We start from the raw sequence: 16,319 nt of genomic DNA on the forward strand, positions 1-16,319 counted from the left end.
AAATGGCGACTGAAAGAAATACTATTAAACGTAATATGTAAACGTAAATAGCCGAAACAAACGCGAACGGTGGAATGAAGATTTAGATAAATGTCTTATTCCTTAAGCAAATACCAAGCATTTAACACATACATTGGCGATGTCTTCCAGACTCAAACTCTCGGCGTTCCTTCACAACTAATGGGATGTGTTTGCTTTAAGGGGAAAACAACTCTCCGTGATAAAGTTGTCCCCCCTTTCACTTTGTGCGCCACTCTTCTAACGGGGTTGGCGCGCAACTGGTGGGGTAATGTATGGGGCAGACGCTCCGGGGGGATGGGTAGTCGCGCCGGACCCGGGGAAACGGGTGTGCTGCTGTTCCTGGTGGTGCCTGGATTCTGGCGTCGTAGTGGGTGCCAGGTCCTTGTGTCTTAACCGGCTAATTCTATCCGGCACACGGTCGTAGGCTGCTACATTCCCAGCGCTAATTAACAAAGCCATTAAGTCCGGCACCCTGATTTTATCTCCATGAAACGAGTTTTGAGTTAAAGTTTGGCTTAAGCTAAATTATTTAAGAAAATTAAAATCCAAATGCAAAGACAACACTTAACTAAATAAAAATTCTTCTATACTGTTAAATAAAAAACTAAAAATTCCGAAGTTGCTTTTTTTTCTAACTTATTACATCACAAAGAAACCAATCTATTTGGAATTAAGCAACTCATTTAAATAGTAGATTTAGACAAAATTTACATTGTTTATTGACAAAGTCGAAGTATTCACAACAGTTAAGAGTAGGCTATTCAGGATTTGCAACCTATACAGAGTTTCTTCCAGGCATCTCTTCGGGGGGGCGAAGCCCCCCCGAAAAATTTTTTCCGCCCCCCCCCCCCCCGAACGAAATGAAATTTATATATTTTATATAGAAAATATATACTTTTAACAGTGTCCGCCCCCCCCCCGAAGAAAGTTTACCGCCCCCCCCCCCCGAAGATTTCAAGCGCCCCCCCCCGGAGAAAAAAGTCTGGAAGAAACACTGAACCTATATTAACAAAATTCATTTAATTTTAAAAGCGACTTTACGAACATTTCACGCAGGTGATATCTTGTTACTTTTAGAAGATTAACCGTTCTGTAAAGTCTTTAAGAAACAAGGTATTTAAGCATCATATAGTTGAGATTTGGAGTGGGGGGGGGGGAAGGGATGGGTAGTTGTCTTTTGTTTTGTTTTCAATATTGTTTTCTTTTTCGACACGTAGCAAGTAGTTATGGGGATTGTAAGTTTATGAGACAAATGATATCTTTTTAACAGCAACACCCAGCAACGTGATATATATATATATATATATATATATATATATATATATATATATATATATATATATATATATATATATATAAATTTCATTTTAATTTAAATATTTAATCAATTAGGCAGTAATTTTATTAAAAAAATATATTTCTTAGTTTTTTTAGTTTTCTGCCTATATCAGCTATCGATCATGTCGGCATCTGTCTTTATCGGTCATTAAGATAATATTAGAAACCTACATTTCTAAATCTTGAATTTCTACATTAGGATAACAACACGTTTCCCTCCATATCAACATTGACAAGTACGAAGCACCAAGCCAACTGATATTTTCCTTTCATTTACACGATTCTACAATCGAACAAAGATGATGAAATGCATGATTCAAGACTCGAACAAAGAAGCTTCAAGAATCAAACTAAGGAGTTCGACCAGTCAAACGTGACAATTATCCGGCTATCTTCTTATATAACATTGAAGATACAATTTATTTTGTTTACGAATTTTGGATAATATAAATAAGTATAGCATGTAAGTCACGTGGTAATTATTAAATGGCCACTGTTGTCTATTTTGTTTCATAGTCTTCTAATCTACATTGGCAAAAGGATAAAATGGCTTATTTAATCAGGGAATCTAATAAAACTGTTCAAAGTCCTAGCGAGAGGATCTAAGATGTCTTTTACAGAATCTCAACAGAGAAACTCTAACTTCGGTAGTTCATTGGTCAAGGTAACTAGCATTACTTACGTCATTAGTCACCTAGAGTTACCTTAAGTCAAGGTAACTAGCATTACTTACGTCATCAGTTACCTAGAGTTATCCTAAGCTAAGATAACTAGCACTACTTACGTCATTAGTTACCTAGAGTTACCCTAAGCTTAACTAAAGAGTAGAGAAAATCCACTTACGACCATGTCACGACTTACATAGCCATTTTTGTCTGCGATGTTGTTGGTCAGCTTAAGTTTCTGGAAACTGATGGACTTCTGCATCCACTGCTCGCCCGTGCAGGGGGAGTCGGGGTGGATGTACATCCGCCGGGGCATCTCAGGGTCAGCCTTGCCTGCTATTGACCATTTGCCGTTGTGGAACTTGTACCTGTAGGAGAACATTCATGATTAGGTTATAACAATGGATGAAAATCTGAGGTAATAAGCTGCCTTGAGTTCAAATGCTGAATATGACGTCATAAGTTCCATTAAATGACATCAGTCTCTGTTTTAATTGTGTGTATGTGTGTGTGGGTATGTGTGTGTGTATGTGTGATATTGATAATAAATTTTCACACAAATGGCTGAAAATAACCACACATCAAATTTGAAGTTATGTTTCAACATTTCATCGATTTGCGGTAACTGGAAGTGAAATGTATTCTTCTTTCAATATTTTCAAAAGCCTATAATTTGAGTACCGTTTCTGATAGATGAAATTTCACATATAAGGAAAAGAACTAGATTTCTGTTTTCTGTTTAATATTTGAGTAATTTTTTAATACACGCATTGTTTGCAGTTCAGTTGGTGCGCAATTCTTTTTTCTACGAGATTCTATTCTATTATAAAAAGTTTAAGTAATTAAAAATTGATTAAAATCGTGTCTGTGTCCCGAGTTGCCGTCCCCCGTAGTGTTATAAAAGAATATTCGAGAAAGTTTAGGGAAGATCACTCCCGCTTTATTATATTTACATGTTTTTTAAAATTGTTTTATTTTATATAATTTAGTATTTGTATATTGTAGAAATGCAAGTGTTATCAGATATTCACGTTTAGAAAACTCGGTAGAACGTCCCTGAGTCCACCCAGTTCTGATGGGTACCCAACTGACGTTAGGGAAATAAATGTACCATGTTTATCTGTTAATTTTGTTCATTTGATTAAGGCGACATCCACACAACTTAAAACATGTGCTTTAATAAAACTCTAAACGACAATTATCTACCCCTAACTCGACTAAAAACCTGTGGTTTAAAAACGCTAAACGAGAATTATCTCCCCTTTCCCCCCAGTTCATGCTAAGAAATCATCAGTGAACACAACTCACAAGGACTGGTGGAGTATAATCGTTACTGATTAATCTTGTTATCCCCCTTTATGTTACTGAATATGCTAATCTGAAAATTAATTTTTAATGACCGATTTAATTTTTAACTAGATTAACAATATTCCAGCGCTGTATTATTATCGTGGAAGAAATATTTTCGAAATAGCTGCATTTGAAGTGGGTAAAAATTAAGTCATACAATTAAGCTACAAACCCACAAATAGACGTTGTGAACAAAGCAACAGCTTTAGAAGGCCGCAAGACCTACGCCCAACAGAAACAAGCTTACAAACAACATACATTGTATGAAATTTTAGAGACAATTTGTCACTATGGACATGTGGCAAACATAGACAAATAGCTGAGTTTAACAAATAATCAGGATGGACAAGTGATCTTTATAGATGCTGATATTGAAAAATGGCCCACAGAGAAGCAAGAACGCCTTGGACTAGAAACCGAAAATTGATAATGGCCGCATGGACAATGACCGACATCTACCAATGGCCGACAATGACCATTGACCGACATGGACTATTGGCCGATATGTGTCAAAGGCCGAAACCGATACATTTCCGCCGTGGACACTATGCCAATGTTACCACGAAGGTCAAGGCCACTAGTTCCCGTCCCTGCAACCATTAGTCAGGCACAAGTCTGCTGTAGGTTGTAAATTGTTTGCTGACGTCTCATTGTTTACAGCCCGCCCTGTCCGGGGGTCGCCTGTCGCAGGCTCGCCTGTCGCAGGGTCGCCCGCCTGCTGCCAGGTAATGTTTCCTGACATTAATTCGGGAAAGCCCGAAGGCGGGAGATGTAAGCGTATAACTCGCGGGGCAGACGCGTCACAAACTTGTCGTCTGCGCTCTAACTGGGCGGAATGAGCTACAATTAACCAGCAGACTTGTGACGTCGTCCAAAAACCAAACCGGAAGCTGGGGTCTGTCTCGTTAAAAGGTGGGTTTGGTTTAACGTGCAGGTAGGTTCATGGTGGGTTTGGTTTAATGGACAGGAAGGTTTGGTTTAACGTGCAGGTAGGTTTGGTTTAACGTGCAGGCAGGTTTGGTATAATGCTCAGGTAAGTGTGGTTAGTTGTAATGTGCAGGTAGGTCGAAGACCTTATAAACAATTTGACAGCAAATGATTTCTTGATCTCGTGTCGTGAGATATCAGATTTGGGCCCCTTTCCTGTTAGACGTACTTCCGCACAACCCTATTGCCACTGTTAATCCGAGGGTTAAATCTATGTTTAGCGTGGGATACTTGGTACAATACAATCTTACAACTTATAACTATACGGGGTTATAAAATAGCCAGTCCAAAATTACCAAATTCCCTCTACATTAAACCTTCACAGTTTTCACGTATTTAGTAGGGAAGTGATTAGATATTGGGGGAAGACAATTCTGACTGACTTTAAAATGTTAAATAGTATATCAGAACCCATTATCATTGTGCTGATGAAATAGAGTTTATGTTTATAAAAGATTTGGCTTACTGCCAAGCAGTCTTTCATTTTCCCAATTACCCGAGTGAACTTTGAGGTGACAGTAAGCATCACATGGACTCCAAAACTAGGATTCAAACTCGAGCACTTTCAAGTTTGTATTTGTGGACACTACCCCTCTACCATGCAATACCATCATCTTGTATGAGTTATGTTTAGTTTTTAAATAAGCTAAAGTCAATTGTCACGAAGTTTGGTATTTATAAGGAGCCTAGAAGATGCATTAGAATCAATCGCAATTCACATCTAAGTTTATTCAATATTACCACTATTCCACATCACTCGTTTATTACATTAAGGCTCAATGCTTAAATTTCAAAGTGTTTTAATTGAATTATATCCAGCGTATCATTAACCATTGTAGCATTAGCCAGCATCATTTAGTACAGCATTATCCTGTATATATTAGCCGGTAGAGTTAACACGGTTAAAACTTTGATGTCATGAATGTGGGGGCGGGGGGAAGGGGGTGGGGTCGGGGGTGGGGGGGGGGGGGACACCCAGCTGTTACCTTATGCATGTTGATAAATTGATTCCTTTGAAATCGATATGTTTTAACATATTATCAGGTATACGCTAAGCCCATTTGATCTTAACACTCTACGTTTACATACATTTGTCTGTCTGTTACGGTGTGCAGCCTTATGCTAAAACGCATACGTATACTTGTTATATGAACATACATTACGTTTACCTGTACATATATAAATGAACAAATATTAGGGCGATTTTCTACCAAAGCAGCGAGATCTTACAGTAAAATGCGAACTTTGACGAAACAAATAGATGTTTATCAGATATGTTTCTACTACACTATGTATCCATCTCATCTTAAAAAATCCTAGTCTATAAATAGTTTAAATGCGCACGAGTCCCATAATGCATGGTGTAATATTCAAAGATCACAATGACCTAGGTCATCATGATCGCTTAATCTAGATTAACTTAATTCCATTTGCATTTTTGAAATTAATTATTATAATTAATCATTATAATTTCATGTATTCGGTAGCATCTAATAATTTATTTAACTTACACCTTAGCATTTACATATGCAGAGGTGTATTGTATAGGCAACAATGAGGAAGAATTTTTACCTAGAGCTGGAGTTATACCCCATGCTGTGTCTACAAGAGATACGGGTAGGCTAGTGGTGTTACAAGTTACACTGGTTGTCCTACTGGTTGTCTGTCCTACTAGTTGTCTGTCCTACTGGTTGTCCTGCTGGTTGTCCTACTGGTTGTCCTACTGGTTGTCTGTCCTACTGGTTGTCTGTCCTACTGGTTGTCTGTCCTACTGGTTGTCTGTCCCACTGGTTGTCCTACTGGTTGTCCTACTGGTTGTCTGTCCTACTGGTTGTCCTACTGGTTGTCTGTCCTACTGGTTGTCTGTCCTACTGGTTGTCTGTCCTACTGGTTGTCCTACTGGTTGTCCTACTGGTTGTCTGTCCTACTGGTTGTCCTACTGGTTGTCTGTCCTACTGGTTGTCTGTCCTACTGGTTGTCTTACTGGTTGTCTGTCCTACTGGTTATCTGTCCTACTGGATGTCCTACTGGTTGTCTGTCCTACTGGTTGTCTGTACTACTGGTTGTCCTACTGGTTGTCTGTCCTACTGGTTGTCCTACTGGTTGTCTGTCCTACTGGTTGTCTGTCCTACTGGTTGTCTGTCCTACTGGTTGTCTGTCCTACTGGTTGTCCTACTGGTTGTCTGTCCTACTGGTTGTCCTACTTGTTGTCTGTCCTACTGGTTGTTTGTCCTAGTGGTTGTCTGTCCTACTGGTTGTCCTACTGGTTGTCTGTCCTACTGGTTGTCTGTCCTACTGGTTGTCTGTCCTACTGGTTGTCTGTCCTACTGGTTGTCTGTCCTACTGGTTGTCCTACTGGTTGTCTGTCCTACTGGTTGTCTGTCCTACTGGTTGTCCTACTGGTTGTCTGTCCTACTGGTTGTCTGTCCTACTGGTTGTCCTACTGGTTGTCTGTCCTACTGGTTGTCAATCCTAGTGGTAGTCTATCCTAGTGGTTGTCCTACCGGTTGTCTGTCTTACTGGTCGTCCTACTGGTTGTCTGTCCTACTGGTTGTCCTACTGGTTGTCCTACTTGTTGTCTGTCCTACTGGTTGTTTGTCCTACTGGTTGTCTGTCCTAGTGGTTGTCCTACTGGTTGTCTGTCCTACTGGTTGTCTGTCCTACTGGTTGTCTGTCCTACTGGTTGTCTGTCCTACTGGTTGTCTGTCCTACTGGTTGTCCTACATGTGGTCCTACTGGTTGTCCTACTGGTTGTCCCACTGGTTGTCTGTCCTACTGGTTGTTTGTCCTACATGTTGTCCTACTGGTTGTCCTACTGGTTGTCTGTCCTACTGGTTGTCTGTCCTACTGGTTGTTCTACTGGTTGTCTGTCCTACTGGTTGTCCTACTGGTTGTCCTACTGGTTGTCTGTCCTACTGGTTGTGTGTCCTACTAGTTGTCCTACTGGTTGTCCTATTGCTTGTCTTACTATCAGTACAGCTACCACTACATCCTACTTTTCATGCTAACTCTAATAATCTTGCAGCTAGTGTGGAATGGGGTGGCGGATTGATAGAGCTCTTGAGTGCAAACCCTCAAGTCTCAAGCTCCATTCCTTGATTTTTTTTTCATGCTTCCCTAAACCCACCAAGCTCTGATGAATGTCTATTTTATAGGCGTACAACTGACCACACTATAGTTTCATTTGTCGAGGTCACAGAAACAAAGTTTGCTTCATCTGACCTGTATATGCCCGCAAGCTTATTGGACTGATGCTTTACTCGCCAAACTCTCCAACTGTCCTTAGACCGGACCAGCTAGGATTATTGTAGATGAAAAATATTTAAAAAATAAATAAAAACCTGTTTACCTGCAGTCGTCCACAGGTACGATGTCCATCAGTAGAATATACTTGGCTTTCTTATCTAGGCCACTGACCTTGACCTTGAAAGACGGGAACATTCTCCTGTAAAACCGGAAATAAAACTTGTCAGATAGTCCCAATATCACCGCAATAGTCGTAGGATTATATTGTATATTTTTACATACACGTATTACCATCAAAACAACATATTTGAGACAATACATGCATTTTAACAGTCATATACGATTTATAGCATATTGTATGTATGTTTGATTTCATTTAAACATATTTAACCACAATCTATGATGATTATACTATGTATTTTTAGAGTATGCAAATGAACGTATCAATTTTTCAATAATAAAAACAAACTAAGAAACTATTGTTAATTTCTAGTTGTATAATTTTATGTAACAAATACAATAAAAGAATACACGTGACAATATGATGTTTTACTTTTGAACGAGGAATAACTTTCAACAGGCCTAGACCAAGTATTTCGTTACGTTTTTTGTGTACCTGTGTTCGAACCTAAACCTTTAACCCCGCCAGTTAGAGGAGCTACCCAACCACCAGTCCTTCACCAGATCAAAGTAACCCAGGTCTATAATGTTAAACCAATCTAGAGTTGGTTCCTACAGTGAATTAAAATCGCTATTTAAATATGTAGTTATGGTTAATGGATAAGAAGAATAGGCGATACTATAGGATATGTCATACGGGGGGAGGGGGAGGGGGGGGGGGGAACTGTCTTTTGCTGAATTTAAAAAAAAAAACAATATTTATTCTAAAACTAATTATATGAAAGGTTAATAATTAATTCACATATTTGTATTTTATGTTTTTGTATAACGTATTTGGGCTTTAATTATTCTTTATATAGACATGGAGTCTCGATAAAATTCGATGGAGGCTAAACCACAAACACCACCCCCTTCCCAAATAATAAAACAACGTACGACTAGATCTGTATATAGATAAGAGGCTCTTTTTGTTTGTAGTATGTAGCTTTTTAAGTCCGTTTTTAGGTTGCAACAAAAAAAAGTAGCATGAAAACTAGTCGGTCACAAAGCGGCTTTATAGTTTTATGAAATGAAATGCCTTGCATTGTGTCAATGTATTGCATCAGTAAGTTCCAAACTATAAGATTAGTTGAAACTTTTAAGGGATTTTACTCAGATATTCTGCCTCTCATATCAAAACAAACATCATAAGAATATTTGAGTCACATTTACTATTCCCATACAATGCTCGCATCCCTGAATAAAAGAAAGGACACGGACAAAAGGCCGATTGGGATAAAGGGCCGATTGGCAAACCGCAGAAGACAATGAACTAAGCGGATACGCCATAGCCGACTGACAATTCTTAAACAATCAGAAACCAACTTCACAATTCAATGATCTAAAAATGTTAGATTAAATTGTATGCTATCATAAAAACATAACTTCTTTACGATAGCACCCTAATTAGCTTTTGTTTAGCTCATAATATATTCCTTTAATTGGGACAAACATTAAGATTAAATTTAATGTTATATTGTAATATACCACATTGTATTTTTACGTTTATCTCATAGTCATCTAATATATTTTTCTGATAATTATAGATGCATGCTTTTGTGGTCATTCAGCCTTTGTGATCATTTTGTCTTTTTGGTAATTCTTTCTGATTTGAATAGATTTTGTGTTTAATTTCGGGTGAATTTTTTTTTCTTCTGAGACGTTTGTTTTTACCGTGACCTTTGGACATGGCGGCCTGGTATACAGGGAACCTTTTCAACCGGAACACAACAGCTAGACAACATCATACTCAACCACAACATCATACTCAACCACAGCATCACAGGCAACCACAGCACACCAGTCGACCACAGTACCACACTCAACCACAGTACCACACTCAACCACAGTACCACAGTCAACTACAGCATCACATTGCAACCAGACAGCACCACAGTCGACCACAGTACAACACGACAGCACCACAGTCAACTACAGCACCACAGTCAACTACAGCACCACAGTCAACTACAGCACCACAGTTAACCACAGAACTAGACAGTACCACAGTCAACCACAGCCAACTATAGCATCACAGTCAACTACAGCACCACAGTCAACTACAGCACCACAGTCAACCCCAGCACCACAGTCAACTACAGCACCACAGTCAACTACAGCAACACAATCAACTACAGCACCACACCCAACCCCAGCACCACAGTCAACTACAGCACCACAGTCAACTACAGCATCACAGTCAACTACAGCACCACAGTCAACTACAGCACCACATTGCAACCAGACAGCACTACAGTCAACTACAGCACCACAGTCAACTACAGCACCACAGTCAACTACAGCACCACACCCAACCACAGCACCACAGTCAACTACAGCACCACAGTCAACTACAGCACCACAGTCAACTACAGCACCACAGTCAACTACAGCACCACAGTCAACTACAGCACTACAGTCAACTACAGCACCACAGTCAACTACAGCACCACAGTCAACTACAGCACCACAGTCAACTACAGCACCACACCCAACCACAGCACCACAGCCAACTACAGCACCACAGTCAACTACAGCACCACAGTCAACTACAGCACCACAGTCAACTACAGCACTACAGTCAACTACAGCACTACAGTCAACTACAGCACCACAGTCAACTACAGCACCACAGTCAGCTACAGCACCACAGTCAACTACAGCACCACATTGCAACCAGACAGCACTACAGTCAACTACAGCACCACAGTCAACTACAGCACCACAGTCAACTACAGCACCACAGCCAACTACAGCACCACAGTCAACTACAGCACAACAGTCAACTACAGCACCACAGTCAACTACAGCATCACAGTCAACTACAGCACCACAGTCAACTACAGCATCACAGTCAACTACAGCACCACAGCCAACTACAGCACCACAGTCAACCACAGTACCACACTCAACCACAGTACCACAGTCAACTACAGCACCACAGTCAACCACAGTACCACACTCAACCACAGTACCACAGTCAACCACAGTACCACAGTCAACCACAATACCACAGTCAACCACAGTACCACAGTTAACCACAGCCAACCCCAGCACCACAGTCAACCACAGTACCAGTCAACCACATCACCCCAGTCAACCACCATTATATATCACTTTATCTGCAGTAAATTAAAAACCCATATCCAACACATCAAACCAGACTTTGATTTATCCTCCTTTTGACCCTTAATCCTCCAACATATCCCTAATCCACTACAACTTAACTAATCTCCACGAGACCATACACACGTTTTAACATCCCAATTTTTAGTATAAATCACGTTGATGACGGGAGAGCGTCGCTTTGCTTGAAACACAGACTAGGGTCAAACTCTATCATCTCAACGACAAGCACCATTAAAAAAAACCAGCCCAACAACGACGGCTGTACCGTATAATAGCTTCATAAACGCCGACTACGGAGCAGGAGTCTCAAATTTGGAGCCATAGTACGGAGCCAACGGTTGCTGTAAAGATAAGTGGGGTGGAGGGGGAGGGGCGCCGCAAATAATACACGGGAGCGCGGCGAAGACCTGAGTATAGGGAACGCTCGCCATGCCGCGTCTAGACGTCTAGTCAACGACTCGCCAACCGGTGCTAGTCAATAGTTTGACACGGAACCACCATCTTGGCGGAGTATACACACTTCAAATCTATTTCAACTTTTTTTTTCCCCTTCAAACTCCTGTCAGGCTAGTTCTGTGATTTGACATCATGAAAAAAAAAATTCTCCAATCGCGTATTTGTACAATAAAACTTCAAGAAAACATGACCGTAATCTAGGAGAGAAATCTACTTGCAGGTTTTTTTTTTCGCGGTGTACACAATTTCGCGTTAGATTAGATTAAATTAAGATTTCACTGATGAGGGTGAAAGTGTAATAGCTCTATTAAGGCCTCATTACGACGGGGAGTCAATTTTGAATTCAAACACTAGAAGAATCGAAGGGTGGGGGTGGGGGGTGCAATACGACGACATATTTCCCCACAACGCGTCCACTGGCACTAGGATTAGAAGGCTGCAAACAGATGGAGGTTTGATACGCCGGGTCTGATTAACTCACGGTCTCAGAAACCGAACGGCATGTTGGGAAGGCGAATGTGCGCCCTCTAGCGGCGGGTAAGACAATACGGGGGTGACACGCTTATCTCACTCTTCGGCTACTCCGAATCGCTTTCGGTAATTTGCGTTGATTAGCGGGGTAGAGGGGGACGTGTCGGGGCATATTGGTAAATGGAAGCGAGCGGGCAGAAGTAGGCGAGGGCAGATAGAGAGATAAAATTGACGAGATTAATTAGATAGGCAAATGGTGAAGAGGGGGAAAGTAAGGTGGGTGGTGGGGGTGAAAGGCTAGTGTTGAAGGAAATATCGTAAAGTTTTTATGTGGTAGATGCTAGGATAGAAGCTAAAATTTTAGTTTTGGTTGAGTTGATTAGGGGATAGTAGTGGATGTAGGTTTAGGTTTTGGTTGAGTTGAGTAGGGCATAGTAGTGGATGTAGGTTTAGGTTTTGGTTGAGTTGAGTAAGGCATAGTAGTGGATGTAGGTTTAGGTTTTTTTATGACTGGGTAGTCGAGTGGTAAAGCGCTCGACTACTAACTCAGAAGTCACGGGTTTGGATCCCATGCTCGAGTGACCTATAGGACGTTCCGAATATCACCTAGCTCTGATTGGTACCTGACACATGTTAGTGAAACAAAGTCGGCTGGGCATAGTGCTGACCACACAGTCCCTCTTTATGTCAATATCGTTGATACAGATGAACTCTACTACATCTGCCCGATGTGTTTTGGGCATGAAAGAGAAAAGAAGATGACGTAGAACATATTGATGGTTGGACACATTTTTTTTTTAAATTAGCAGTTGTTGTTAATGCTCAAAGGGTGTCTGTGTATTTATCAATATCATAAATTTGATTAAAAAAATAATGAGTTCTAACTAATTAATTAATTCCGTTAATTTCAATAATTAATGAAATATGTACCTACCACGATGAAACTTAATACTTTTTTTTAATCGCGGAAAGCTTTTTATTATTTATTTTAAAAACATATTTTGTTGCAACAAAACTTGAAAATAAGCTTGAACTTAACCCGTTTAGGAAATTTGAGATTCTTAAAATGATCAAAAAGTAGATTATACAAAAACAGCAGGACGTATAGAAACGGATGTATACATGAAATGTAAGCTGGACGGTATGATGGTAGCTGGCTAGTTCTAGTTTTGTCACACATACACACTCACACACACGACAAATACACACAAGCACAATACACAATACACACACACACAAAACACACGCAGACACAAACAACCACACACATACACATGCTAATCTTTAACAATCACTTTAAAAAACGATCATTTAATAAAACTGAATTATTGGGCGAATATCAAAGATTAAATTTCATTTGGAAAACATAAAAAAAAATTAATTTCTTCTTAAAAACCGTTTCATAAGTAATCTGCCCTCATAGTACATTCATACTCTCACAATATTACAAGTAATTATATCGTCAGTTATACATTATCCAATAGGTTAATAACAAGATAAAATATAGCCGTATAATAAGGGTGTGTTAAAATTTTAAGTTAGTGTTAAGATTATTATGTTGCCGGAAGTACTAATTCTTACAAGCAAACCCAATTCATGAGCAACATACATAAGCTTTATGTAAAGTTAAATACTTGAAATTAATTAGTCAACCATTACGCTCAAGTTAATGACCGACATCTTATTGGCGCATATACTAGGACTAATGGAGCTGTTTCGCACTAAGTAAAGTTACATCTATTCTATCTGAAACACCACATATCAGCTTATTGCACACCTACACACCGTTTCATCTCATAGACTTTTACCATATAGGCTAACCACATATAGATTTGTCCTTATCAACAGTTGCTCAACAAAGTACGGCTACATCTAAAGTGTCACCTCACACAGAAACAATGCACACACGACACACACACACATCACGCAGACACGACGAAGACACCACGCAGATATACACACACCACGCAAACAGCCATACATACACCACACAGACACCATGCTCACACCACGCAGACATCACACACACATACCACCACATACACCACACACACCACACACACCACACGGACACACCACGCACACCACAACACACAGACACCACACACACCACCCACAGATCCCAGCTTATCAAACTGTTGCTCATCTATAACCGCAGCTTTCCCTGCTCAAAGTGTTTTAATACAAAACAAATGGGTGGCAAAGATTTACAACTCAACTGACTATTCCGTGAAAGATTATCCTAATCTATGATAATCATAATCCGGATTCAGTAAAGGGAGAGAACAGATTGCAACGTCTCTCCTGTTTAGAGTTACGTTTCTTTGTCGTCAAACTACTTTGATCACGCATATTTTTTTTTTCTTCAACAGTCGCTCAGAAGCACACACACAAAAAAAAGGAATCGAAGAAAAAAAAGAAAATGTGTTTTAAGAAAAAGGGGATTAGGGATTAACCTGAAGGAAAAATCGTTTTGAATTAACAGTTGTAATTTATTACCAGCAACTAACCATTTGACACTTATCCTCCTACCGATCGAACAGGCGGGTTTCCCCTGAGTGCGGCCCCCATTTAATAACAACTGTTCCAATATCGCGTTGCTTCAGGTATCGAATACACACAAAAAATTGTCCTGCCCACCTCCTGTTGCGTATTTTTTCAAAAAGTTGAAGAAAATCGAGATTTGGGGTGATTACCGCGTATTCGATTACATGTAGTTTCAAATGTACCAGGAATAACACCAAAAAAAAAGTGTGAGTATGAAACTAAGAGGAATCGATTTACTGTTGATAAAAAACACGCGGTGTAAGTAGAAGAGGGGGGGGGGTGTCGGGGCGACATATGCAGCGATATTTCACACGTCGCTTACAGGCCCCAGGTGTTGATTTAGTTGAAGGTTGAGTAAAAATTGAATTAATATCAACAGTTGATAGGTGGTTGGGGGGGGGGGGGGGGGTTAGTCACGATCCAGAAAGTGAGTGTGGATATAAGTAAGTCACGATCCAGACAGAAAGGTGGTTGTGGATATGAGTTAAGCATAATCCAGAAAGGTGGATGTGGATATGAGTTAGGCACAGATAGGAGAGTTAGGCACGATCCAGACATGTGACTTAATGAAGAGTAAGGACACTAAGTTAATGAGTGTGTCCTTTAGCAAAGCTGTTCATTAACTTTATTATATTTTGTGACGATGACCGTAAAGGTGGAGGTTTGCTGTTAGTCTTGATACGGTTGGAGGGGTTTGCTTTTAATCATGACAGGGTTGGGGGTTTGCTTCTAGTTGATGGGGTTGGAGGGGGTTGCTGTTAGTGCAGATAGAGTTGGAAGGGGTTGCTATTAGTCATTATAGGGTTGGGATGGTTGCTATTATTTGATAGGGCTGAAGGAGGTTGCTTTTAGTCATGATAGGGTTGGGGGATTGCTGTTAGTTGATAGGGTGGAGGGGGTTGACCTAGCGATGACCACACAGCATTCCTATACGAGATAAATGACACAACCAAACTCTACTACATCTGCCATAGAGGTCACTACTTTTTTAAATGTTGGGATATTGATCAGATTACCGTTATCAATCTGGCTATGTGAATTGCTACGTTGAAAATTAGGTTAACGGTAAGGTTTAGATTACGGTTTACCTGTTGGCTGCTATGTAAGTTAAGCTTGTTACAAACCTGAGACCACGTGATACTATTACCTTCAGTGCACGCTGGGTACGGCAAAGCCAACTGTAGCTGCCGTTGTTCCAATTACCCGGCACTCAAGTGCCGTAATGCAGACAGTGGCATTTATTTGCCAGTTTTAAAACCCGGCAAACATCGATTAAACCGAAATCCTCCATCTAACTCGGTTCTTCGGCCACACAACAACATTCCTGGCGAGCTTTCTGCGAGTGCCGACTACCTCGTGACGTCACTTCCTCCTTGAAACCTAAACGTTTCATTAAACTCCCGCGTGTTAAGTCGCGCCCGGATTAAGGTTTTACGCGCAGTAAGTGGCAAAAAATACATCAACTGTAAAAATTCAATATTGAATTATTGAGCATATTTTATCGTAATTTATTCGCAGCGGGTTGCAGTAAAAAAAAAAATTTCGTACAATTCAAATTTTTTTTCTACCTCCCCCGCCCCCCGTCCCGCCTCCCTTATCTGGTGTACTGTGGCCACACGTGGTGGCTTAATGTCGACCATCAAACAGGGGTTTAACATCAGGCAGGAGTTTAACATTAGGCAGGAGTTTAACGTCAAGCAGGAGTTTAACATGAAGCAAGAGTTTAACATGAAGCAGGAGTTTAACATGAAGTATGAGTTTAACATCAGACAGGAGTTTAACATCAGACAGGAGTTTAACGTCAAGCAGGAGTTTAACATCGAGCAGGGGTTTAACATCAGGCAGGAGTTTAACATGAAGCTGGAGTTTAACATTAGACAGGAGTTTAACATCAGACAGGAGTTTAACATCAGGCAGGAGTTTAACATCAAACAGAAGTGTAACATGAAG

At 40.3% G+C, this 16,319-nt stretch overlaps 2 protein-coding genes across 2 annotated transcripts in view; one reads left to right on the forward strand and one right to left on the reverse strand.

Annotated features, from left to right (window-relative positions):
• LOC131936158 (T-box transcription factor TBX3-like) overlaps window positions 1-9,056 on the reverse strand; it is a 28,401-nt gene extending 19,345 nt beyond the window's left edge. Inside the window, exons 1-3 of the mRNA XM_059293068.1 lie at window positions 9,052-9,056; window positions 7,711-7,806; window positions 2,203-2,392 (exon numbers count right to left, since the gene is read on the reverse strand). Of these exons, the coding sequence (XP_059149051.1) occupies window positions 2,203-2,392; window positions 7,711-7,806; window positions 9,052-9,056 (291 nt within the window). The remainder of the gene's footprint in view (window positions 1-2,202; window positions 2,393-7,710; window positions 7,807-9,051) is intronic.
• Window positions 9,057-9,454: 398 nt separating this feature from the next.
• LOC131936159 (uncharacterized) lies at window positions 9,455-10,952 on the forward strand. The gene is made up of 3 exons (XM_059293069.1): window positions 9,455-9,465; window positions 9,545-9,672; window positions 9,787-10,952. Exons 1-3 carry the CDS (start codon window positions 9,455-9,457, stop codon window positions 10,950-10,952), a joined length of 1,305 nt encoding a protein of 434 aa, XP_059149052.1.
• The last annotated feature ends 5,367 nt before the right edge of the window (window positions 10,953-16,319 follow it).

This window comes from Physella acuta, unplaced genomic scaffold (genome assembly GCF_028476545.2).
Source record: "Physella acuta isolate Inbredline_101_S28 unplaced genomic scaffold, ASM2847654v3 ptg000170l, whole genome shotgun sequence".
Lineage (NCBI taxonomy): Eukaryota > Metazoa > Mollusca > Gastropoda > Physidae > Physella > Physella acuta.